This window comes from Teleopsis dalmanni, chromosome 2 (genome assembly GCF_002237135.1).
Source record: "Teleopsis dalmanni isolate 2A chromosome 2, ASM223713v2, whole genome shotgun sequence".
Lineage (NCBI taxonomy): Eukaryota > Metazoa > Arthropoda > Insecta > Diptera > Diopsidae > Teleopsis > Teleopsis dalmanni.
In genome coordinates, this window is record NC_051847.1 from 149,263,877 (window position 1) to 149,291,725 (window position 27,849).

The 27,849-nt window shown below is 28.4% G+C and overlaps 1 protein-coding gene across 2 annotated transcripts; it reads right to left on the reverse strand.

Annotated features, from left to right (window-relative positions):
• Positions 1–27,688, reverse strand: LOC119683465. 2 transcript variants are annotated; one of them, XM_038097150.1, is made up of 8 exons: positions 27,577–27,688; positions 27,142–27,260; positions 13,354–14,033; positions 10,976–11,526; positions 4,882–5,104; positions 4,646–4,773; positions 2,209–2,377; positions 349–595 (listed from the first exon to the last, which is right to left on the reverse strand). In XM_038097150.1, exons 3-8 carry the CDS (start codon positions 13,634–13,636, stop codon positions 429–431), a joined length of 1,521 nt encoding a protein of 506 aa, XP_037953078.1. In that variant the 5' UTR covers positions 13,637–14,033; positions 27,142–27,260; positions 27,577–27,688; the 3' UTR covers positions 349–428. The 2 variants fall into 2 exon arrangements, with proteins under 2 accessions (XP_037953077.1, XP_037953078.1); XM_038097149.1 differs by lacking the exon at positions 27,142–27,260 and having other exon boundaries at positions 1–617.
• Positions 27,689–27,849: the final 161 nt, after the last annotated feature.

The following is a 27,849-nucleotide window of genomic DNA, read 5'->3' on the forward strand; positions in this document are numbered from 1 at the left end:
TTTATCAGTACCACTTACCTAATGAGTAAATGAAATTATATTTAAAAGAAATTTAACCAAACTTATATATACGTATATTATATAGAAAGTATATTATTCTAGTACATTTTTGCTACTTTGAAATCATCTTACATCCAATACATTTATTTGCATTATTTTATCTTGTAGACTCTCCAGCTCAACACCGTGAGATGAATATCTAACTTCATAGTATACCTGTAGTATTTTTAACTTCTTAATACTAAGACAATAATTTTCAATTAATAACTTATTAATTTTTTGTATAATTGTATTATTTTTACATGTGAAAATATTACAAATTTGCTGTGCAAAAATTGTTTTCTTCTCAATTAAGTATTCTGCAGAATATCTTTTTCTATATAAATTTTTTAGTGCTATAACGAAACTTAACAACAGGCTTAGCACTCTTAACAGGCATCTTCTCTCTCTGCTCCAACTGCTCTGGATAGTTGCATGTATTGTCTGGCATATACTGAAGTAAATAAGTAAATTAACAGGTACACCGCAATATAGTGACTTTGAGACATTCGATGATACGTTGGGCCCGCGCGCTGCATTGCTGCTGGGAACTCCCCTAGAAACAGAATGAGAAACACCTATTTAATTTACATCTTTTATGCTGTTCCATAACTATGAGATTGGATGTAAAAACCAAAATTTATACAAAAGATACAAAAGTAAATGATATTCAAATTTGTTAATGCATTATAGTAAAGATATCACAAATGATAAGTAGTGCATTTTTGTGTATTTAAAAGTCTTTATTCTTATTTTTTAAATTAACTAAAATAAAAAAAAAACAAACAAAACGTTATTATTTTAAAAGTCAAACTTTAGTAAAATATTTTATTTTCTTCAAGAGGAAACAGATTGAAATCTTTAATAGAGCTATACTTATAAATTTTGGTGAACGTATTCAGAATAATTCGTAAGACTGAATTGAATTAAATATTATTCTATATGAGTTCAAAAACAAATGTTAAAGTTGAATCAAACTGTTAAGGTTTGCTATAAACCGAACTATGCCTGTGATCTGGAATTAAGAGGTATGTCAATAGCCTTATGCTTTTCCAGTATAGCTTACGAGATTCTCTTCAGTGATCAGATTTTGTAGGTTGTAATTTACTATTGTCTCTTTTAATAGTAATAACCTGCTATCATAATAGTACACCCATTATGTAGAAACCGTGATAACGAAGACTAAATATTATTCAAAGTGATTGGTCTGTAATCATGCAGGAAGACACTTGTTTAAAGAATTGTTTGAAATAAAATATAAAAATAAATTATAAGTATTTATTCAAAAGTAGGTTTTAGAGACATTTCGAACAGTACTAAATTGCAATACAAAAACTTTTATTTATTTTTAATTAATTGAATTTTTGGCTGACCATACAGCTATTTCGAGTATTGCTAAATACTCATCATCAGTAGTCTTAGAATCTTTTCTTATATTAAATTATTCGTTAATAATATTTGAGACTGCAAGTACCAAGGGCTCTGCCAAATTTGAAGCTCAGAGTCAGTATTCATTAGTCAACCGACCCAAAGCCATACTTGACTCGTATGTTCAAATTTGATGTTTTGTATTAGAACTCACTATTATATATAATAGTTTCTTTTAAGTAAGATAGTCACTGCCGTCATAACTAATGTTAAAATCAAATTTAAGTGAGTTTTATTATTATATTAATAATTGTATTATATATATTAAATAATTTTTTAATGTAATATTCAAAAATAAAATCGCTCAATTAAATTTCTATTCAATTTTTTTTTGTTTTTGTTATTTAATAATATTTTTTAATTTTTTCAACAGTAAATAGTGAATAAAATTTGTAGTAAACTATTTCTTGGATGTATTGGTACCGTCACGATACAAAATTTCATACCTACAATGTAAAAAAAAAGAAATCACGGGAGCCTTTTCAAATATACAACTTAATTAACAGTTAATTAACGTCTAAAAAATTTGCATAATTTTGACACTAATTAAGATGATCGATAGCGTGTCTTTCTTAATTTTTCTCGGGCCACCTTTGTTTATTGTATGCTCGTTTTAAATCTTATATTTTCTTCTATCTTATATTTGTTAGGCAAATATCCTTTATTATAAATATTATAATATCTCTTCTTATACATATTATAAGAAGGAATATAATATTTCCACAGCTATTTTATACTTACCATTTAATACATGCACTGTAACACTCCTTGGTTTAGCATTCGATGGATTACACTGATAAAGACCAGAATCTGAAGTGCGGGCTGATTTGATCAGTAGAAATGAGGTGGTTATATCACCTTTATTAGTGACTACAGACACGCCTCCACGGGGAGAATCATAGTTGATAATCTGGAATATAGAAACCGACATAAAATTTTTATACATTGAATATTGGAAATACTATTGAAATTAAAAATATTATTTAGATATATTTTTATAATAGGGTCTAGCTTATATGTAATACGAATATAAGATATTTTATGAATTACTTTCATATAGTATTATACCTGAAATAATATAGGTTTATATTTTTTAAACATATTGTTGATTTATTATACTATATACTATACTAATATATTATCATATACTACACTAATATATTTGCGATATTTATACTATATATGGTTATACTACCCATATGTATTAAATATACTATATTGATGAAACTTATATCTAATTGAATGGTTACTTGTCCTGACACTAATATTTTTTAAACGGTAGTTATAAACAAATTTAAAGGTACGTGGTGATTAAGATTTCTCATTACAAGTGTTCCAAAGAAGTTAGGAAGAAATTCTTAGAAGTGAAGTTCAATTTATTTTTGTGATAATTTTTGTAATAATACTTGTCCTTATACTGAGATTGACTTAAATTTATGTTATGTATAATAACATAACATTATCCCGATTTAATACTATCCCGAAATTTAATACTATATATATTTAAAAAAACAGATTTTTGATGTATATTTATAAATGTATCTGTCTTACTTGCCACGTAATGAAGTCTTTTAGTGAAATTTAGATTGCAATGTATTCAATTACTTCTTATTGTGTATATTTTTATTGAATTTGTCTTTAATTCTAAATTTTCAAAAGAACCTATTATTAGTACTTTGGCTTCAGATATGCTAGTAGGATTTTGCCTTTGAGGGATTATAAATAACAATTATTATGAGAAATGATGACAATAAGATACAATTTGTATCTTATAATGTAGTTTGATTTATAAGATATGGAAATTTTTCAATTTAATTTAACAATAAAAATTTAATTTATATTCGTAAATTAATATGTTGCATATTTAGGAATTATAAAAATCAGTTACAATAAATATGTTGGACCTTATAATATATCAGGTTAAATCAGCTTGTGACAGTAATCGTAGACATATAAAACATAGCTCTCTATTTGCGCAATGTATTATCGTACAAAATTTGAATGACTTAAAACTATTTGAGTAGGGATCTTGTAATCTGAAACCCACTAGAAAATAAGTTCTATATTTAATCTATGTTCTGCATGAGAATCACAGAGTGAATGTGAAGCAGTTCTGTCGTCTTTCTTAGAGTTGCGATAACAATTAGTTTTTGTTACGTTTATGTAACCACAGTTGAAGAAACCTACTATAAGATAAATAATTTCTGAAGACCCATATTTATATATATAATTTATGTTTATTTTTTCTTTTATGAAAACCATTAAAATCTTTTCAATATTGATATTTTTTTGTTTTCCGTACTTTTACTTTTATGTACTTATACTCTTTCTCTAATATAAGTGCATTAAATTTTTATTGGATTAAATATTTTATATTGTTGCTTTAAGCTTTTAATAAAATTTCTAAATTTCTTTTAAATGCTATTCATTAAATTTTTCCTTTATTATTTCATTGTGTTTTATTTCTCGATATATTCATTTCTGCACAGGAACTTTATTTGAATTGCTCTTAGCATATACCACTTAAGCCCTAATAAAGCCTTATTAGTTCAGTTCATAAGACTTAGAAAGGAATGTAAGCAGCACAAATAAACTACAACAATGTTCCCAAATCCAGCTAAAAACATACAAGTGCAATACACAAAAGGTCCTTTAAAATGTTATTTGTTCCTTATAATGGAAAGCAAAGCAGTACGAAAAAAACTAAATTTCCATATAAAAAGGTAAAACAATAAAATTTAATCTATTTAAGGATTTTCAGAACTAATGGTTTTTATTTTGTATGGCAAATTATTTCTTTGTACCAAACAAAGCCTTGAAAACCGGACAAAATAATATCAGAAAAGATCCTAAAAAATCATTCTAACAATTAAATAAAATTCTTTTACCTCTTCTTGCAATTTTCTTATAAAATAAACTTTAAAACAAACTTAAGCAAAGTATTTAAGGATTTGTATATGTGGATTATAACGCAACCCTCTAATTCTTAAAGTTTTCTACAATAAGAAATTATTTCTCCTTTAACTAATTTATTTTATTTAATTTCTAAGCTTTTAAGTAGATGAATTTAAATTCTTATTTTTCCTTTAATCTTTTTATTTAAAATACATATTCCATTTCTGTAATTTGAATCATTGTTTAATATTTAATATATCGAATTTATATATATTCCACTCACTGCGCTATTGTGATTCCAATATATGTAAGCTGGCGGTTCCGGTGAATTCAAAATGACACATGTCAGATTAATCGTTGAACCGCTTTCTATGTATAAATCTGGTGCACCAACAATTTCCGTTGACGGCTCTGCAAATAATTGTTTTAATATTTATTTATTTATTCATTTATTTATATGTGATTAATTATAAATAATTGCACACCTCATTAACATTGTTAATTAGGCAATTAACTTACCAACGACATTCAAATGTATATAATGGCTCATGTGCGGCGTTGTCGATACCTGGCATTCATAAATGCCGGAATCGCGGTGTTGTGGATATTTAATTTGCAAAAGCCAGTCTTCAGTTTGTGGTTGATGTATAGCACGGAAACGTTGATCGGATGTGTAGGTGTAACGTCCCACTGTGAGCAAATGAATGTCCCGATGGCGCACCCAGGATACTTGTAATAACATCTGCATGACATGTAACATACAATTTAATATTTATTCAACAAACATTCACTAACTTATAAATAATATTATTTACATATACTTGGATTTATGCTTTCTTTATATAAATTAAATTTCAATGTAATTACATTTAATATATGTACGTATAGTGACTTTCATGACAAAATGTATTGTTAAAAATTGACGTTTTTAGGTAAAGTATACTGGGTGATTTTATTAGTATTTTTATGCTTACATTATAATTAATAAGCTAATACAATTAATAACCACAGAAACCTGTCAAAACAAGTGTGGACTTGAAAGGAGACATCTTAAATTACATATCTTTTCTAATAGCAGTTCTGCGATGACATCACTTGTGTAAAAAGTTATATAGATTTAAAAATAATACGCTATATGATTGTTTTTTACTTTAAACGAACATTAAAAAAAAAATTATAGGGTTTACGATGGTGAGTTTTGAATGAACGCCAGATCCATTATTTATTTACACGATTTTCTTCCGAAAACCTCGTTATCAAAGTTGCACCTCCTTCTAGTCGCCCAGGCACTAAAAAAGTCGATGATACCTCGAAATAAATTGACGGAACTTGCTTTGAAAAATTTGGTGCATCCAACATATAACTAGACTGATTTTTCGTCGATAACTACAGATGTTCTATACTAATGGAATTAGAAAGCTATTCGAAAAACTCCACAGCTCATAAATTATAATGGGTAATTAATGGGTAATTGATTTTAAATAAAGAAAATGTTTATTCGAAAATATATAAAAGGACCTCAAAGCACATACCTATATATTCTTAAACAGCTCAACGAGTTGAGTTCTTTTAACACTGTCACTTTGTCTGTTGCAACGCAAAGCAGTCCCTTAGTTTTTAAGATATTCTAATGAAACTTTGCATTAATACTTTTTGAGAGTGGACCTTAACCATTTGTTAAACAATCGATTATAAGTTTAATATGTTTTTAATAAAAATATTCCAATTAAATTTAATGCGGAATGTAATTATGTTCATATAAAATAATGAATATAATTTTATTCATATCGATTGAGATTTTATATTTAGACACATATTTTTGTACTTTACATTTGGAACTTCAGCATAACTTATTAAATACAAGCAATGTTGTAAAAATTGTTTAAGATCGGTTGATCGGTTTAGATTTCGATATATCTAACTAGCACACAAACCAGCAATTGAAGAACATGTATTCCTTAGAAAATTTTTTTTATTTACCCATATATTAACTACTAATTCAGAATTTAGTTACTTGCTACAGAAGAGAAAATTCATGATAAATATTATATCGATAGATTCAGATTTGAATATAGCTGCTCTACAAATTATCAAATTCATCGAATTCATCTAATTTTCTATAATACAACTCCCATCTACACCAACGCTCATCGAAATTTAAGCGTGCAAAAATTTTTAAAGCAGCTCCTATTAGTGTTATTATATATTATATTATATATATTTTATTATAAATTACATAACATATACATTTTCACATATTTATTATATTTATATATAAATATAGTATGTTATAATGGCCGTAATTTTTTTTCAGAGTTGTAAAAAACAGCATTAAGTCTAGTTGAAACAAATTGGCATCACTTTTAAACATTTCTTTTGACGTATGTCTTTTTTATGTACAATATAAAATATAATTATTTGAAACAATATAAATTACTTAATTTAAATAAATGAAAACTATAATATATGGGCAGTGGTAAGTATTTTTTATCTAATTGTTCTGATACTCATATATTGCAATTTGTTATTATTTTTGCTTATATGATTTTAACAAATGCCTAAATTTTCGGAACATATTTTCAGTGATCATTCACAATAGACTGATTTTTGAATTTGGCAGCACTGAAACTTAAGACTTAAGATTTTTTGCGAGTAAAACCTTGCTCTGAAGATTTTAAGAGTATTATTGTTGCAATACACATATGTTCTTTCGTTGCAGCTTTTTTTTTGCTACTCTGAAAGAAAAAATTACGGCTAATGTACAATAAATGAGACCTTAATGATTCAAAATGCTGTGTTGAGGATATCTAAGCGTTTTAAAAGCTAAATCTAATATACCATATTTACTTGTTTATTTTGGTAAATGAAATATATCTTTAACATATGCATATTACTGTTAGTGCTATTTTTATTTTTTATCATCTGGAGAAGGTGTGAGTGAAGTCAGAGAGGTTAGTAATTTTTTATTTGCATCTCACAGTTATTGAATTTAAAATTAAATAAAGGTTTTTAAGCCACGAAGAAGAAAAAAAATCCTACAAGAAATATTTTCTAATATTAATTGTAGCCTGAAAAGGTATGAAGAACGTATATCTAATATAACTTGAAACACCCTTTAAGTTCAGTAGCTACACTTGTACCTACGTACTTTATTAAATTTATGCGCTTACGTTTATTTACATACCTAAATCTATTGTGTGGCACTGTCAATTGTATTAAAATTCAAAACAATTGTTCACAATTTTGTATTAAATCAACAACATTGACTACACGCGGTATTGACATATCGTTATGTCGCTGTCAACCGCATTTGCCGACAGCTACGTCATTGCATGTCAAATGCAAATACATGAATATAAACATATATACACGTTAATCTAGATCCCCACATGAATGGTTAAGTATATGTTTTCATTAAAGCAAATCTTAAAAAAAGATGCTTTAAGCAATTCATTCTGAATAAACACAGAAGTCTTCAATCATAAAGAAATTGCGAATTTCCATTGCAGGCTCAAGACAAATTACGCCGTCCTAAGACTATGAATATTGTGGCGAAATTGTTGCTCCGCCTTATGTTGCAACAATTTGATTTGAAACATCGCTATGTTGTCAGGTAACAATGCCTGACAACTTGACAACAACAACTGCAACAATATTTCTATATACACACGTCTAAATAATTCGTTATTTTATTCTTTTTGTATTTTTATATTTTTGTATTACTAACATTTCACAGCTGTGGCCATTTTGTTCACTTTTTGCGAAAGTTGCCAACAACACAAAATATGTTGCCACAAATCGTTTCATTGCAACAGAACAAAAGTAAAATAAATAAAAAAAAATTATTACAACAATTTAACTGACAGTTACTTTATAATTTGTTGTGGTACATACACGTGTACACTCCAAAGAAAAGTACACACAGTCCCATAAGGAAGGGAATCGCAAACTTTTCCAAAGGAATAATTATCACCTGCCAGAGTTGTAAGGCAAGAAAGTCTGAAAAATATGCGGGTTGCATGTTTTTAAAAAAGTTTTCCTTACAACAACTAATTCGAAGTTTAACCAAAGCAAGTTGGTTTCTTTGGAACATAAGGTAATAATTAAGTATATAACAGCTCCAAAACGGAAGGAGTTAAGCTCGTTGAGAGTGTGTGCATGTTACTTATCATGGAAACAATAGCATAGGAAACCAATGGATTTTGTAGGATTTTCAAAGCTAAACCAGTTTTACAAAACTTTGTCAAAGTTTCTCCAAATTTTTCCATTTCTTTTAATGAGAGTACAAAATAAAAAAAAAATTATGGGTGTTATAAACAAAGACGGAATATATCAATATTATCATAAGTAATAAAAAATTAAACTCTAAAAAAAAACACAATAATAAAAGTATTTACCAAAAAACAATTTTTATATTTTATATTAATAACTATAATAATAATTATTTCATTATTATTATATATTTTTTTGTTAAAGTTAAATAAGAAAACTCTGTTAAATATAATAGGTTTTACTGACATATCAATATGTTTGTTGGTTGATTCATCTATACTTAATGAGGGAGTCTTGCCATTGGCGTTGTTCGATACAATTTTGGAGCAACTTGTAACTATTTTTCTTCTTTGTCAATTAAGCAATAAGTTTTGTAAATTGAACTTCGACTGCAGATAAGGAGGGTTATACCGTTTACTAGTTTCTATTTCGACTGTCATAATTGTTTAGATGTATTATCAGATATGTTTAATGCATTTATTAATGAGTCATATATGGGTAAGTAGGTAGGTAGATAGGTCGATGTCGTTAATTGCAAGACATTTAAGTCTATTGATATGACTGGTTCCCAATTCCTATTGGGCGAATTTTGCAAAAAGCTGCACAGTTACTGAGTAGATAGTCAAGTTTGTGCTCTTCGTCAATATACACTTGAAAAGATTCTAAGTATAGCTGCGTGTTTATCTATCAGACTGTGACCTGTTATCAGACCCTTCAATACTGCAAAATCATACCTACAAAGCCAACTTAGATATTTTATATTTTTTTATCGTTCACTTCTGGCCATACAATATGTGATTGTTTTTGTAAGTAAAAATATACTTCCACCTACGATACACTAGTTATTTCAAGCTAGTTTTTCTTAAAGCAACCGTAGATGATCTAGATTATGATGATGTGGATTATTTGTATTATATTATTATTGTATTATAGATTATTTGTATTGGGAAAACACAAGCAATAATGTATTTAAAGTATAAAAATGTTAATAATGTCTGAAGAAGATCCAACATAATGACTAATATCTGATTAGAATTTATTCATTTCTCTAAGAAAATAAACAGTTTTGTACCACAAATAGACTTGGATTTTAATTATTAGGGACACCGCCTTACACAATTGGATCTTGAGTGACGTACACGTTTCATAAAAAACATAATTGTTGCAGCTGTTAATATCAAATTTTTTCAAAAATCGTTAATATGTCACAAAAATGTATTGTCATGTTTTTGTAGAGAACAATATTTCAGCAAAAATTCATGATTAAAATTTTAACGGCACGGATAATACTGGGAAATTTTGATATTATGTTTAAAACCATAAAACAAAGGTTTATGCAAAAATCTAGCCTTACTCTAATTTTCCCGCAATGCAAAGTCAACATTTTCTTGTTTCATTTTTTAAGTTTTTAATTAAAAGCATTTTAAAAAATTGTTTGTATTTAAAAATTCAAGTAGCAAAACTTTATTTTGTGATATTTCATAAAAGCCATTAATACAATATCATCTAAAAGATTCTAGCGCACTAAAACTTCATCTTTCTCCCTAACAAAGACTAAGCATACTTAAGCAGTACACAACTTATCGGAGTAATATTAAACATATTTTCATTTACAAATTTACCTTTTTACACCCACCTAATGTCTATACCCATGCTCACGAGGTATGCTTTTGCTTTCCTACCGCATTACTAGAAATCCATTAATAATGCCCACAAAAACGGGCATTTCCTGTTTGTGTACACATAAAGAAAGTTAAATCTGATAGCAAATGTCGGACTTAATGTAATCCAGAGCAGAATTTCGCTTTCCTATCGCTTATTAATGTATTGTAATGTGCTCCCCACATTTCCGGTCAAAAGCAAAATAAAATAAATTCCTTCACCTATGAAATGGAAATTACGAAAGGCTACAAATTTGAACGGATCAGATCCACTATACCTATATGAAAATTACAGGCTGAGGTTATTTGATTAACTTTTTGTTATTGTTTTTTATGAAACTTTTTAACAATTCACCTTTTGCATGTTTAAAGTTTATTTTATTTTCTTTTATTTTGAATTTTGTTTTTATTTCCAAATTTGTTTTTTTTTTCAATTATTTATTTTTTTCTAGTTGCCTTGTTTTATATAATTAATCATGTCGGCGTAAAAAAATATGTTCGCCTTACAGGACCCAACACAGAATTTAATTATCATAATCAAAAGAGAAATGAAGGGACAAAGTTCTGTAATTAAGTGGAAATTCACTTCGTTACTGTTGTTGTGATTTAAGTCATTGAGGGGCAGAAAAATGAGTTTTTTTCAACTTTTAATTACAAATTAATTATTGTGCAAAACTTACAGTTTTATTGCCGAGATTTTTTACGCGACAATTTAAATAGGCCGTCTTGCCCAGCAGCGCCGTTACATTTTTAGAAGCTGCCTTATCGAAGTACGGCCCATTACGTGCATCGTCCGTTAAATCGATGGAATTGCGATTTATGCCGGAATTTCCTGTTAGAATGTTGCTACTGCTACCTTTTTGCAAGCTACCGCTGGCGATGGAGATGCTACTGCTGCTAGCACTTTTTGCTGCTGATGCTGATGTTGATGTGATTGTTGTTGCATGTAATGTTGTTGTTGTTTTTGTTGTTGTTGTCGTTGACCATTTTCCATTGTTTGTGCGATTTGATGAACTAAAAATACCTACATTGCTTGTCGTACTCATCTCAGCATTGCTGTTGCTATGCTTCATGTTGTAATCGCTGAATGCATTGCCATTGTTGGTGTTTCCGCTGTTGATATCATTAATATTGGTGACAATATTTCCATTACTTTTTGGTGTGTTGTGCCCATTATTACTTATGCTATTAGGATCCTTTAATTTGAATGAATCTCTCTGGGCAGCAGAAACTAATTTGAAATAAAAATGAAAGAAGAAACTATTTTAAAAATAGAAAAATAACTGAATTTAAGGGTCAATTTCACATTAAATTGAATTGAATTCAGTAGAATCCATGACTTAAGTTTAATTTAAGTGACTATTGAGACTTAAGTCATGGATTCTACTGAATTCAATTCAATTTAATTTAGTTTTGACTCTAAATTAAATAAGTTTTGAGACGTTATTGAGTAAAATTGGTCCTTATTATAATTATTCTTTATAAAAACACTGAACGTTTATAAATAAATAACCCATAGAAAAGTATAACTACATTGAAAACCCTCATAAACGGCTTCCGATTCTGTTTGGTTAAGATAACATTTCATTAAAAAAACATACTTTGTATAAAAAATAAAAATATTGAGAGCAGTCAGAACTAACAGTTAAGTAAGATCATGTGTTCTATTTAATATAGAGCACTGTAATTAACAATAATTACAATAATTAATATACTATTATCATAAAATATCGCATCAACCTTATTAAAAAACCGTAATATATTATATATGAAAATGAATATATAACACTATTTAATCAAGATTATTATTTAAGATTATAATTAAGACTATTAATTAAGGCTATACATAATGGGATCGATGGTCCTGTTTAAGGGATGCTATTTCAGTAACATATGTCAAACAAAAACTTTTACTAAATCCTCGTACATTTAGTTTAAGGTATGCAGTTCTATACTGTGGATCGTTCAACAACCGCTGAATTTGAAAACTCAAATTGAAGAATGTTAATGATTTTCCTTATCGAATTTTCTTTGGTGATAAGGTTTATTTTTCGGCGGTTGTTACGTTAAAGAACAAATTTATTGCAATTAAGATAGCGAAAGTCAACAAGAAATAGTCGACAGGTTACTGCATCTGCAAAAAATCACTATATAAAATAACATCTGGTCTGAGAGTTTAATAGGCTCGTACTTCTTTAATAATAAAGAAGGTTCAGTGATTTTCAACAAGAAGTTGCATTATGAAATCGGTTTTGATACTTTTTTAATTTGTAATTTGCTACTGTTCTATGGACTTTCCTAATGAAATACAACATACGACTATACGACATAAAAAGTTAATTTTGAGCGCTTTAACTAATAAATACCAATTTTTTACCATGAAATTAAATATATGTATATAAATAACAGATACTACAAGCTACACAACTAGTCCTGATTTGGCTCTATTATCGTGAGAAAGTCCCCGGATATGTAATTTCACGTTTCAGTGATGTAGGTTATGAATAATATTGTTTCTGCTGACAATTCTTAAACTCTCAATGCTTTAAGAAGGAACATACGTCAAGTTATAGCTGCGCATTTGCTAGCTATGTATTGATCAATTGTCAAAAATTGCCTTAGAAGAATCCAGTACTACAAGATGCCCCATAGAAGACATGGAAATGATGCTGCATTTTATATCTAATAGAAACACAACTTTATATAACATGAAAAATATATAGAAATAAAATTTAATAGGAATTTCTATAAGTGTGTGCGTTTTTATACATTTGCTTTCTGAAGAACAAAATGGATGAATAACTTCTCAACAGATTAATAAATAATAGTTAAAAAATAATAAATTGATTTAAATTGTACAATAATTCTCATTTTGTATAATAAAAAAACTTTAAAATTTACTTGAATTGATTATTTTCTCAATTTTTTGTTATTAACATCTAAGGAGCTAAACCAATTTGTCTATTTTATCTGCACATATGTAACCGAATTACCATTGATTCTTTATAAAAATATATTAACAAGCTTTGTTCATACCCTGGAAAAAAATAATACTTACCGGTATTCTCAGTTATCACAGCTATCACAACAATTATCATAAAAAGCATTTTTAATGCAACTCCATACGACTCAATTCTTCTCTTTAATATTACATTCCCAAAAATCCTTTCGCATATCGAATAAATATATCTGTCTCGCTCACATTGCCCAATGCGCTTATAACTCAAAGCATTCCTCTCACTCTCACAAGCTATTTTATTTAATATTCTTTGGTGGATAGTAGCCTTCTTAGTCTTGCACAAAAATATACCGAACTGTGGTTCGCCTTTCAGAGTAGCCATACTATTTTTGATAGTACTATCGGACTTACTAGTTTCGGCTACTCTTCTGAGTAGCCTAATAAATTCTATTTATTCAATATTATTTATTTTGTTTGTATGTAGTTGATGATTTGTTTCGTTAACATCTAAATACATCGGAATGGATAAGTGATTGTGTTTCATTTTAAATCGATTTATAGTACTTTAACTGGCAGTATTCTTCTTAGGAGCTTATAAGTTATTTGCATATCAGTTTTGTTTTTTATTTTTTAATTTATAAGTTATTAGTTTTATTAGTTTTTGTGCGTTTTATGTATCGTTCAGTAGTATAAATTCGAATTTCAAAATAAAGTTGTTACTCCATACTACATATGGCTGAATTAAACTTTCCTTTCAGTCACTTGATTGTCCTTAAAATCTGAAAAGGAAAAATTTGTTTTATTTCTTGAAGTACAATATAATTAATTATTGATTTATTCAGTGAATCAAATTATTTGTCATATTTAATAAACATGGGCTTCAAATATTAGTATGTAATTTATTTTATATAGACCTTTATAAATATAATGATAATAAAGATTTCCTTTTAGAAATCTAAAGAAACAATTTTGAATATAATTTTTTTTGTAGAGATTTTAAACAAATTTACTAATCAAAAGTAAAGAAATATTGTTTTAAATTATTTTCCCCGCCCCCATGTGCCAGCTATTTTACTTGACAGGCACTTAATAATTCTGAATATCGAAAAAATTGTTTTTTCTGTGCCCACCCAAGTAGTACAAAAATCTATTCCATGAAACACAACGCATCTATTTTTGTTGTAGTTTAAGAATAAATTATTTTATAATTTAATTTACAAACTTTTCAAAATAGACAGATATATTTTAATGAATACTAAAAGTGCTTAACAATATTTATTAAGTTGTTAGTCAAACTTTTAGAAGGGCTTGCAAATTGCAAATAAAGTTAATTAATTATTTTAATAGCTAAACTTAATCAAAGATAATTGATTAATTATTGAAAAACCAATTTTTAAAAGCTTTTGCTTTTTTTAATTTTTTAATTAATTAATTAAGTGAAATCAATTTACTACAGTGCGAAATTGATATTTACTTACGTTCATTATTTCTCAATGAATTTAATATTTGCTTACATTCGTGCCGATGCATATACTTATGCAATAAATATAGAATAGAATATAGAAAAAATGGAAATATAGAAAAAATATAGAATAACCAGTACATGATACATATAAACACCTCTCTCAAATATGTGGTGTTACTAAAAAATTTCATGAAAATTTTAATATGAAAAATGTTTCTACGAAATTTATCGGCAAATAATTATAGTTACTTTAAAACATCAAATTTTCCAAATATTAGGTTTATTCGGCCATTTCGAAGTCCTAAAGTTTCATATGACTAAAGAGTTCTTAACACATTATATGTATATAACATATCCTTTCCTTTGTTCTGTACTGTTTAGAGTGACGATTAATTATTTCGACTTTACAACTATAAGATGCACAAATTCATCTTCCTATCCCAAATATAGAAATATAATTTTTATCAAAAAAAAATGACTGACAGTGAAATAAAATTTCATAATTCGAATGCTGTAAGACATCTGTCTTGTAAGTCGGTTTGAGTCTTCCCTTCATATGACTACCTAGAGAGTTGTGATAAAAAAAATAGGTGGTTTTGAATCACATCACGATTCATAGGTTATCATAGGAAGGGTAGAATCAAACCGTCTGACAGGATATAAATTTTTTTGTAGATTGCAAATAGCGTGATAGTAATAGCTAATGGGGTGTTAAGAACCCCACCCCAGAACTAATAAGCATACCGGGACTGCCATTGTGCCATAATATGCAGCCAAAACCACATCAACACCTTCAAGGCTGACAAAACAACTTGTATAAATAGAATCTCTGTATATATTAGGCGTGATCCTGTAAAATTTTCTATCAGTTGTCAAATAAATTTTAGTTTATTATTTGTAAATATTTGGTTTATGGAACTTATTTTTTCAGTTTAAATATTTTTAAAAGTTACAAACTAAATCTAATATCGTTTACGATTGATAAATCTGGATTCAATCTAGATTTACTCTCGACTTGTCAAACTTGCCCAATCGAATATTTTTGTAGTAGTGATATTAGATATTTATATTTTTCATAAATACATACTTGAAAAACTAATACATATTTCTATTAGTCTAAAGACACTTTCCAAACTAACTGGGGAAGTAAACTTTTTTCTAACCCAATTCATTTCTGGTCATGGATATTTCCAAAAATATATTTTCTGTATAGACAAAGCAAATAATACCTTGAAGTATTCCAAATAAAGTTCCGGGTTAAAAATGGTCTGGCGCACAAAAAAAATTGTTTTTAGTTCGGACAAATTGGGCATAACACTATTGTGACGTCAAAGTGACAATATGTTAGACATTTTTGAACCTCCTCTCCGCACAAAACAAAAAAAAGCCTTATATTGTAAATAAAGGTATATATCTCATAAACTAATAAATTAAAAATATGTCATTCATTACATTATGAAACTATGTGACATTAAACTTTATGAACCCAATTGACACAAAAAATTAAAAACATTAAAAATATAATCTGAGGGCTTAAAAGAAAAACACAAACACTTCAAAATGATATTAAAAATATAAATATAAATTAATTATTAAATTAAAAACGTGCATAAATATAAAAAAAATGTCATGAAAATATTGAAGAGAACACAACTCTACATGTACGAGCATATATCATGCGGATATATGAGAATATACTATATGAGTAATGTAATAAAGCATTAAATTTTCATAGCGATCATTAATTTTCATACTGCAACTGTCACATCACGTATGTGATTTATTTTAATTTGTCTTTAACAGACATTTTAACAAAAAAGGCTCTTGTGACACTCTGGGACCGCTGTTCGGTGAGTGACAGCAGGAAAGGAGCATTACCAACGAGAACACTATTTCGACCTACATTTGGTGGTAGAGAAGATGTGGTGAATTGCTGGTGAAAAATGTGTGGTTAAGGAGTTGTTAAGCAAATGCATGACACGGCATGGGTTACCACATTTTCGACCTAATTTCCCTGATTGGAATGTGTTGATGTTTTTCACTTCGATGTGCTGTCAATATGACTTCAAATAAAAATAATAACAATTCCATGTGATACACAAATACATATATACTGTTTAACATGTGATACTTGTATGGATTATGTATACATATGTGCATTTGTTGTGACTATTAGGTTATTATTTATTTATTTGAGCAAGAAATTGCGCAAGTACAGGGATGCCCACTCCTATTTCACACGTACTATAGAAGTTCAACAGTTTAATTGCAGCAATAATTTATTACATTTATCGGAATGAGTGTTATTTATGTTAGAATTTTATTGTCAGTAGTTAGTATTAATTATAATTCAAACTAATAATAATAAAATAAATTAAACAAGTTTTATTGATTATTAAAATTAGAATAAATGATTGAAGGTAACGACTTGACTTACTAAATAAGCATTACGAAGAAAGTAATAACTTTTTAATATTACTAGAGATAAAAACTACCTTTGAGGTACTAAGACACAGTTGCATGTAACTAAATCAATAATTATTATTTGAGAATAAAAAAGAGCTAATAAGAAGATTTGCTGCTTTTACATTTTATAAGATGTAAATATGTTAGGACATCATATAGTAATCATAACCAAATGATATACTGTTTTCAGACTTTGCTTTAAAAAAATTTGTACAATACATTACCAACTTGAGCAAACAATTTGAGCAGTTGACCAAGATCCTCAAGAAAGAAAGTCGCACATAGGTATGCTGGACAAGAACAAAGTAGATGGGAATGCACTTTCATCGTCCTTTCCACAACTGCGATAGGTGAGTAAACAATCTGCAAAGACTTGTGAGTAAGCCGACCACGAAACTGGGGTTTTTCTAGGGATTATCTCAATGAGAGTATTGGATTTCCTTTTAATGGAATCAGGCCAAATTGCATACAGATTCATACCTATCGTTGAGTCTTCCCATATTTTATTAAAAAGTTCAGCACAAAAAGAACTCAGAAATAGTTTGCGTGATAAGTTGTAAAAAAAATCTAAAATATTATCATGTTGAGCATTCACAAAAATAAATCTTCTCTTGAACAACACTTTCAACTATAATATAAGCCAACCTTGACTTGAATACTGCGGCTAACTTGTTATTTCACAGCTATGTGTGAATAGGAGTACTTCAAAGCTTTGTAATTGAAAGTGTTATCTATCACTTGAAAACCTGCTTTTTGAGTGTATTTCAATAATTAACACTTTCAAACTAATCCAAACAATGCAATAAAAGCTGCTTCTATTGGTTTTCCTTTGCTATAGATATGCAGTGAATGTCTCTAAAGTCAATTTCAATCTAAAAAGATATCCGATTAACGCATTTTGTCGGATTATGATATAAAAGTAGGAAGGCCCAAAGCTGATACAATAGATTAATAAAGGATATGATTAAGTATTATTTATAAAAGGAATGTCGGCTCTACTTCAGCTTAATTAGACTTTTACAAAAAAAACTGTTTTATTTTTAGCAAACTCTTGTATTTATTTTCACTCAAGCTTTTACTAAGAAATTTTATTAAAATCTTAAAAAAAAAACTGGAAATGAGATTGAATTGCTTGAAACGAAAATATCTCGTGAACTTTAAAAATACACTTCTACATTTTTAAATAAATAAAGCAAGTTAAAAAGACTATGTTTTCTTTAGAAATGGAATTATTTCTTATTTAATTTGATTTTTTTTTTTTTAATTTTTTTTTAATAAGAAATTTGTTTTCTTTACTAAAAGAAAAATTTTCTCATATTCTTAAAACAACTCAACTGCAAGGTTGCTGAAAGGATGCTGTATGAGTATTGCAAGCTTAGCAGCTTCGAAGTGTATAATTACAAAAACAAAAAGGAATAAACCGAAATATATAATAATAAAGAAGAAGAAGCGAAATAGAGGAAAGATATTCATTTTATCAATGTGCATAAGTTCTCCTTATTTAGCATAAATAAAACACGCCACTACTTTTTAATCTGATTTCGTGCTAATCTTCTCAACCTTGACACTAATTTGCATTCACATTTTTCGCAGCTTTCTTTTGAGTACTTATCCACTTTCCACTTTTCTTTATACCCATTAAGGACAACAGATTTTTTCATTTTCCACTCTTTCGGATGGGTGTTTTTCCTTCACTTTTATCCTTGCATTGTTGTGTTATCTTAGGTGAAGTTGATACTTTAAGCAACGCAGCTCAGCAAAGTGTAACTCTTTTCGCATTTGCCACCGTCAATGGCGTGTAATTCAGCACTTTGTTTGTGCTTTAAGGATAAGCCCTAAGTCCTTTGTTTCTCAAACAACAAAACTAGACAAAGTTTTGCTGTTTGTACTTCAATTTTTGCTGTGCCTCACACCATTCAAAATCCTTTGTTACTTGCCGTTGGTTTCCATTGTTCACGTGAATGACAATGACATCTCATGAAATTATTTCATAAGTTCGGTACTGAAATTTATAAACTTTGGTTTTGTACGTTTGTATATGTTTAAAGGTTATGAAAATTAAAGACATAAAGGACTTTTTGCAGTTCGAGTTTCAGGCAAAATACTTGAAGTTATAATCAGTTGAACTTCTAAACTATTTACTCAATTCGTATTCCTTGACTAGATACCTTCGTATTGAAAAATGTCATCAACTGAAGTATTTGATGACATCAAGCTAAAATGTTAAGAAATATTTAAGAGAAACAATTCTTAGGGGAAGAATCTTATCAAGGTGATGATACCAATTTTCATAAAATACCTATTGCTAAGTATATTTTATATGCATATCAAGTAAGCGCGGAATTATTTTTTTATAAAGTGATAGTGTAGTTAAAGATGATTATTAAATAACAATGATGATAACTGATATCAACATTAATTGGAAATTTATTCAAGACAATACATCATAATTTGCAGTATTTTTTTAAACAACTTCCAATTCCATCAAAACTTAATAAAGAAGTTTTAACAATAGAGGGAAATTTACTACTTTAAGACAAACTATATATTTTTATAAGCTACAGATGCTACATACCTTTCAGATTTAATGGCATACAATAAATATAGATTTCTGTTATGTACATATAGGAACCAGTCGAAATTGTCATAGAATACTAACTCAATATTTGAAAAACTATCCGACTCGCAACAACATAAGTTTTATCAGCCATACATCACTAGTAATCAGATTATATATATCATCTCAGTAATCATATCTACCTATCTACTTATATTGTTTTATAACCAATGAATTTAGTGATTCTAATTGACATAAACGGGTTTAAATTAGTTAGCTACTAATAACAATTATTATGAAAAAAAATTGTATTTATTATATTATCAAATACCAAATATCTGGCATATATATAACATATATCGTGAAAAATGGGATCAAAATTTAAAGTGTAGTTTTAAATTGTTTCAAAAAGTATTTGCTTTATCTTCATTAATAAAGCTTGATTTCAACCATGACCATTCATAAACAAATAGTAAGGATCCCAACCTTGCTCTACGACAGAGTTATAAAAGACAAAACTTTCAAAAATATTCTCAAATAGTTTTAGACATGTCAATCTTAAGCACTCAAAAGAATCGTTACTTCTTGATAATTCATTTCGTACGACTTATATAGAGATCTCCGTATCGACAGTTGTATATTTACGTGAAAAGTCACTACGATCTATTAACATCATTGAGATAATAAACTAACATACACGATTAAGTCAACGTACCCCGATTATTCACGGCCGTTCACTAGCCGTTAGTTAGATCTTCATCAATTTTTCATAGCGAACCACCTTCGCGAAATTCATTATTTACAGAAAATTGTCAGGTCTGGGATCTCTAAAACCACTTGGCAAGGTCATAACCGAATGTGCATTCCCTCTATATGGTTTTTGATACCCATTAATTGCTTCGACAGGCTTAAGATGACAATATAATCAGTGAAGAATGGCAAAAAGAATATGTTACTGCGATGCCAGTGGGACACGTATTAGGTTTGAAGTTTCCTGTTTCCATTTTAACTGAACGATACTAAACCAAAACAGATCGAATTTTTTGATTCCTTAAACATTCATTCCGCGCTACGAACTAAGTTAACTAAGAATGCTATGCTATTATATCTATATGGCATGATTTCTTTGAAATTACACACAGTACACGTTCTCTACATTATTTGCTAATTTAACTATTTTCAATTATATTACAAAAAGTATTACCGGTTTTTAGAACAAAAATTTTCTTTATTATATATAACCTCATTTTTTGGGTAGCTTCATAATTCAATCGAAGTGTAACTGCTGTTGTTTCATCAGCGAAAACTTGGTCAAGTGATTTTCAGCGACTCTTTGGTCGGTTGTCATTGTTCCGTTCAAGATTTTAAGATTTGTAAATAGTAGAGACAATTCTCTTCCATTTCCAGTAAACATTCAACATAGCTTTGTTTGCCGTCAATTCAGGCTTTAATGTCGTCTGTGGAGGGTCACCGGTATTTCATCATGATTGAATATCTTCGTATTTAATTTAATTTTGAGCGCTCGAACGATTCGCTTCAGAAATTATGCGATTTCATTGCATTTAAGCAGTGTTTCATTGTTGTTAATTCAGTAATATAAATTTTTTTGCATTGACTTATGTGGTCCCCAAACGTTCAAGATCTTTGAGTAGTCTGCTCTTTTCAAAAAACTGAAAACTGGTGTGTGGTTGATATTTAGTGCCTTCGCTATCTCTTAACAAGTTGCATGTCCATTTAGCTCTACCAGATTTTGTTTTAATCTCTCTATTTAAAGATTATATTATTTAAATATTTAATCTTTAAAAAATTTACTTAATTATATTCAGAGGCGAGACGGCGAATGGTTCAGAGTGTTCACTGAACACCTTAACAAAGCTTCCTTTTTAGATCTTTTTTTTTATTAGGTAAATAATCTCGCTATGTTGCTACTTAACATTTTTTATAATAGCTTTTCCAAACAGACAAACATAAACACTAAACGTACAATACAAACAAAATTTCACATATGTTAGTTACACCCAACATTACTTATAATTTATAAAAGAGAAAACACATTCCTCTTAAAATATACTAAGGTTCAGAATAAAAACTGCACCGCGCTGCTTACAAAGCATGCAAATTAAATAACATTCACATTGGGACTATGTTCAATATTAAATAAACACAAAACATACAAACAAATACAAAAATAAAAGAGAAAACAAGCCCCGCAAAATATGTATGTAAAATAATCATAACTCTTAAATTAATGCGTGAAGCGGTTCAATAAAAAAAGTGAACCTCCAATGTTCTGCAAAGTAAATAGAAAAGAGAAAAGAAATGACTGAGCGAAAATCGCTTTACATTTGACGAGAGGTTCACCCAACCAAATTGAACCGCAAGTTCATACAAAGCGTGCAAATACAATCAAAGTCACGGTTGCCGTTTTATATGGGCAAATGGTTCAATAAAAAAACTGAACCGCTCATAGTAAATACAAAGTAAAAGAGTAAATGAATGCATGAGAGTTTCTTACTCTTATGTAGAGGTTGGAAATAAACCAAAAACAAAGTCATTATTGCAATTTTATACTAGCAAATGGTAAAATTAAAGAAAAAAATTAAAGAAATTTGAAGTGAAAAATAATATTTAGAAATGAATTAATGTGTGATTAAAGATTTGATTCAAATATCTTTTTTTAAACGATCTTCTGAAAATAAGGTGTTAATTCTTAAAATGAATAGACCAACTCCAGATATAAAGAATTTGGTACCTGATGTAAAAATGTGGAAATCTGTGGTATGTCGCCGTTTTCCTACAGCTATTTACCATAAAAACCAGTAGATCACAGGCTGCGAACATTTAAATAAATGGTTTTGTTGGTCTTGTACGCAATTTGCTTGTGGAATGGACAAACTCAGGAGTAGGGAAAATACGTTATAGTTGGAATTCTGTTTTGATCAAATTGTGAACACCTTGCCAAAAAGCTGACGCCTCGCTACTGATTATATTATTTAAATATATAGAAAAACTGCAAAAAATCGAGACTTCTTTGAATAAAAATTCTTTAACAGAAATTTAAAGTTAACTTCAATATTTAAATGAGTTATTTAATAAAATCGAATACTGAATATGAAGTGAAGTATGGTGCTTATATCTATCTGTTTTGGAAACATAATTTTTCATAACAGTTATAGATGTTTACTTAGACACAATTTATCACTAATGACTTACTGCCACAAGCATTTAAACAGACCCAAACTGAGTCTTGCCCTACATATCAGTGAATACCACATTATAGTCAGTTCATTTCATTCAACGCCGACAGACGGTTTTCAACTTACAATGACGCACAGATGTGCAGGTTTGTCTGTACGGCTCAGTTGATATCTAATTCAATATCTGTGGTTACATATGAGTGGGTGAGTGTAGAAGACCAGATAGAATTCATTTAAATTGTTACATATTTCATCACTTAACATTTTCGTCTCTGTGCCGAGCTTAAGTGTGATTATTTTAATGCATTTGAGCGTATGCATTAATTTTCAGAACAGAAAGCCATTAAAATTTCTTTCAGCAATTTCAGCAATGCAAGAGATATTAAATTTAGTATCTGTAATGGCAGCTGCTATTTTGTGTGCTCAACATTCATTCATTCGTTCATTCCTTAACACATTTTCTACATACGTTAAATACATTACATATTTGTATTTGTAATAAATAAATTATGTGAGATAAATTTAATTTATGCATTAATATAATTTTACATAAATTGAATATTATTTAACTTTTCGAATATTTTGGTATTTCTATTAAATACAATGTAATATATTTCAAAGATGGAAATCTTATCTCACATTTAATCACTTCCATTTAAGATACATTATGAATATTTATTGTTTATAGTTTTTTAATAATTACAACGAAAATACTAATTAATAATTTATGTGATTTAGTGCATTAATTACTGACAATGGGTTTTATTTTATATTGAATACAAATATTTGATGGGCGCCCTAATTATATTTTAAATTTTCTATGGTTTTTCTTCTACATGATTTAAAAAAATTATATAAATACTATTATATATGAATTATTTTTTAATATATTTATATATTCCAAAAAAATCATAAAAGTTACCTATAATAAAACAATTATCAAAACTACATAAAATCTTTAAATAAGATTCAATAATAAATTTTTGTTTTAGTGTTTATGGATATGAAATATAAACTATTTGTGGGGCCCTATTGAATACTTAAGCTAGTATTTTGATATGCAGATGTCTGAGTTGGTGATACAACACCTTAACTCTATTTTATCTGTGGACAGTTTTAAGTCACACTAAGTATAACTGAATACGAGGCTTTATAATATGATGGATCTGATGTCTTTGTATCTGCCTGTATTTATCAGATTTCGCTGAATTTTTAGGTTGCTGAGTGTTAAGCTAGTCCAAAAACCTTATTTAGTGCTAACAACTTGCGTATTTTAAATCGATATGAATTCAAATACAAAACTTAAAAGTTATGAACTTTTATATAAAGTTGTAATGGAGAATTAGTTCCTTAATTTTTAATATAATTACTACCTATCAAAATTAGAACTACAGAATGTTTATACTAGACTCACACGAGAATTTTATTTGTAAAAATTTTCAATAATTTTATTTTGCGTTGAAAGCAGCAACAATTGACAGCTAAGATTACAAACTTGATAGTTAAAATTACAAACAAAACTGTCGTGTGAATCCAGTATAACCCTTATTGATTTTAAGAACAACCATTGCCATGAATTAAATTTGAAATCTTTATTTTGTACTCATCACACGAAAAAATTTGTGTAGATTTAAAGATTTTCAATGTTTTTAACTTGGGGTTAAATCATATCAATAGATATTCCTAAATTATAGCATAGCATACTTTAAGTTTGGGGGCTCTACCAATATTCGCTGTACTAACACGCTTTCATATATCAAATATAATAAATCACCAATAAATAAATAAATAAATACAATGAAGAAGAAGAATTATTGAACTCATTGCAGATTTGAACAAATTTAAAAAAACACATTTTGTCTAACTGTCCTGTAAAACTGACAGCCCAGTTTTACAGGACTGGGGCACATGTCTGAGGTTGCTGTCTGAGGGAAGCATACTTTCGCTAGAAATAAAACTCTAATCTGGTATCATAATGGACGTCAATGGTCTACGCGTGGCCTTTTTGGCTTGCCAGCATAACATAACCTAACCTAAATAAGATTTCTAACAAACGATATATAGTCGCGATTTCTTAAAAAAAATATATAGAATCTTAATCTTAATGGTCTGAATATACGAGATCTGAATATACGTAATTATTTAAAGTATCATAATATATATATGTCATGAATTGGATTTAATGTTACAACAAATCATAAAATGCTTATACAGACTTGAATTCATTATTAAATTGAATTATCGATTATGGGAGAATATGGGAGAGAGACTGTGACATTTAAAGAGGTTTACTATTTGTCATGATGTTTGACTAAAATATACCAGTCGGCAGTATTGCTTTGAAGATGAACATGATATATATAATTTGAATTCATTATTAAATTGAATTGTCGGTTATGGAAGATTATGGCAGATGGATTGTGACATTTCAAGAGATTTACAATTTGTCATGATATTTAAAATGTACCAGTGGGCAATATTTCTTTGAAGATGAATATGCATATATAAAGAAGAAAAACTCACGCCATTGTATTGTAAATATATAATGCCTTCCAGATAACAATCTATTTTCACATCAGTAGATATATATAGTTGCTATGGTATCTTTATAATTAGTTTGTCTCACCAAGTGTATACATAGTATAATATGCATGGGAATGGGAATGGCAATAAGAATGGGAAACTGAGGTATATTTTGGAAAACTTGATAAATCGTATTATTTGAAAGGTTTCGCATGTGTTGAAGGATTCTTGCACTCGATGTGTAGAACTGAAAGAATACTATATATTGCATAAAATATAATTTTCCAAAAAAAAAACCGCTTTTATTACTAAGGCCGAGTAATCATCAATCCACCTAGAAAATAGTGTTTATTTCAATATATTGATAGCCTCAGCTTTCGAGTTTATTAAACCTGTTGATAGTATCATGATTGTTTTTCGTATTTTTTTTTTGAATTTTGTGTGGAGTATGTATACATGAGTTGGATATAAGAATACCCAAGGTGATAACGACACATTTAAGATGAACTTTATGCAGTAATTTGCATTAAGTAATTAAATTAATTTTTAATTTATTCAGAGAGCTTTAGCAACGATCGGGTGAGAAGTTGTTGTACATGCATATCCATAAAAAATGAAGAGCAAAGCTTTCAACATGTTAAAGATGATCGTAAGCGACCATACCATTTCACAACGATGAGCATGAGAATGACATAAACGATTTTAGGATGGTCTAGAAGATATTGAAAAGGATGCAAGGTCTGGATATTCTAACGCTTTCGTTAATAAAGAAAACGTCAAAACATATAAGCAATTATGCTTGCCAGCAGAAGGATTATAATTAGATAGATTGTAAGAGATTTCAACAAAGTCATATAGATTGTCATATATATATATCCAATCAAACAGATTACATATGCAAAGTTTATGCAAAGTAATTATTATGAATATTTCGGATATAAGATACATCAATGTTTAGAAAAACCTCTGCTTGACAAAAGTAACACTATGCATACATAAAAATAAAAAATGTACATATATTCTTTTTTTTTCCTAAAACTGAACTTAATCCTATGCAAGTAAAAGAGTGAAAACTTAAATTATTTCATTCTATTTAAGAGGTTTTCCTACTGTCAAATAAACTTGTTTACTTTTCATACGTCAAAAAAAATAGAGCACCTCCAAGAAATAAGGTTATCCTTTCTTTGCCTTTCCGTCTTTTTGTTTTTATTCCTAAAATTTAAATGTTGAAGTTGACGATGCTTGCCTGGTAGACTGTGCGGGCAAAAATTTTATGCAAGCACACATTTTGCTTGCATATTTTAAGGAGCACATTTTTTTGCGTGTTTTTTTTTGGTTTTCTGTGTTTAATGTGAATTAAAAAAATTAAAAAAAAATACAATAAAAGTTCAAAAATTTAAAAAAAAGTAAAGCTAGAAAGTGTGTATAAAAGTATCCACAAAAATTATGCGATAAGCTAATGTATTCTATGGGTTTATATCAAGCCTACTTTCCGGGGTGAAATTAAATGTTGTAAAGCACGCCTAAAAATCGGCTATGGAAAATAGCAAGAAATTTAAATTTAAATTAAATATTTTTTTCAGTGTACGACATATATACTATGTTATATATGTTCAAAAATGTTATAAAAATATGTTCTTTAGTTATTTAAATTTTATATTTATGTTTTAGTTACTCACACGCATTAACAATTTGTTCGCATTTGCATTTCATAAAATAAATTTCCTTTCAAAATGTGTTCTCCTCGACTAAGAACGCCCAAGCGGCACTGGCAACACTTTTTTTCTGCTCGGAGATCCTGAAATTTATGTAAAACAATTCAAATCCATAAATATCAGCATCGTCCTTGACTATTATGACTTCCAAACTTTAACTAAATCAGTTAGGAACTCAACAATGAAAATCGAAAAAAATTTAAAGTGAAATGAAAAACATAAATAAAAATGAAAATAAAAGCAATAAAACAGCACAAAACAATCGACGAACATGAATTTCCATTTCACTTTTTGTCATTATTTATGCAAAACTTTTCAGGCGTAAATACGCCAGTGTCGTGAACGGTTTTTTACAAACGTTTTCTGACTTTTACTTAAATTTTTAATAAATTTTCTTACTTTTTTTTAAGCTGTTGAACTGAGCACTTGAAACTTTTAACTTGTAACTTGCGTTGCCATTTCATGTAAATTTCTTAAATTTTTAATGGTGACATGCCGAAACGATATTTTTTCCTTTTAATTCAATGTACTTTTTCTGTTAAGTTTTGTTTTTAATTAATTTTTTTCTTTTTAAATTTTTAAATGCTTTTTATTTGTAATCGTCAAGCGAACAACCTTTCAGAAACGTCCAAACACTACGATTGTACTGAGAACACTGCTGAAAGGGATGAA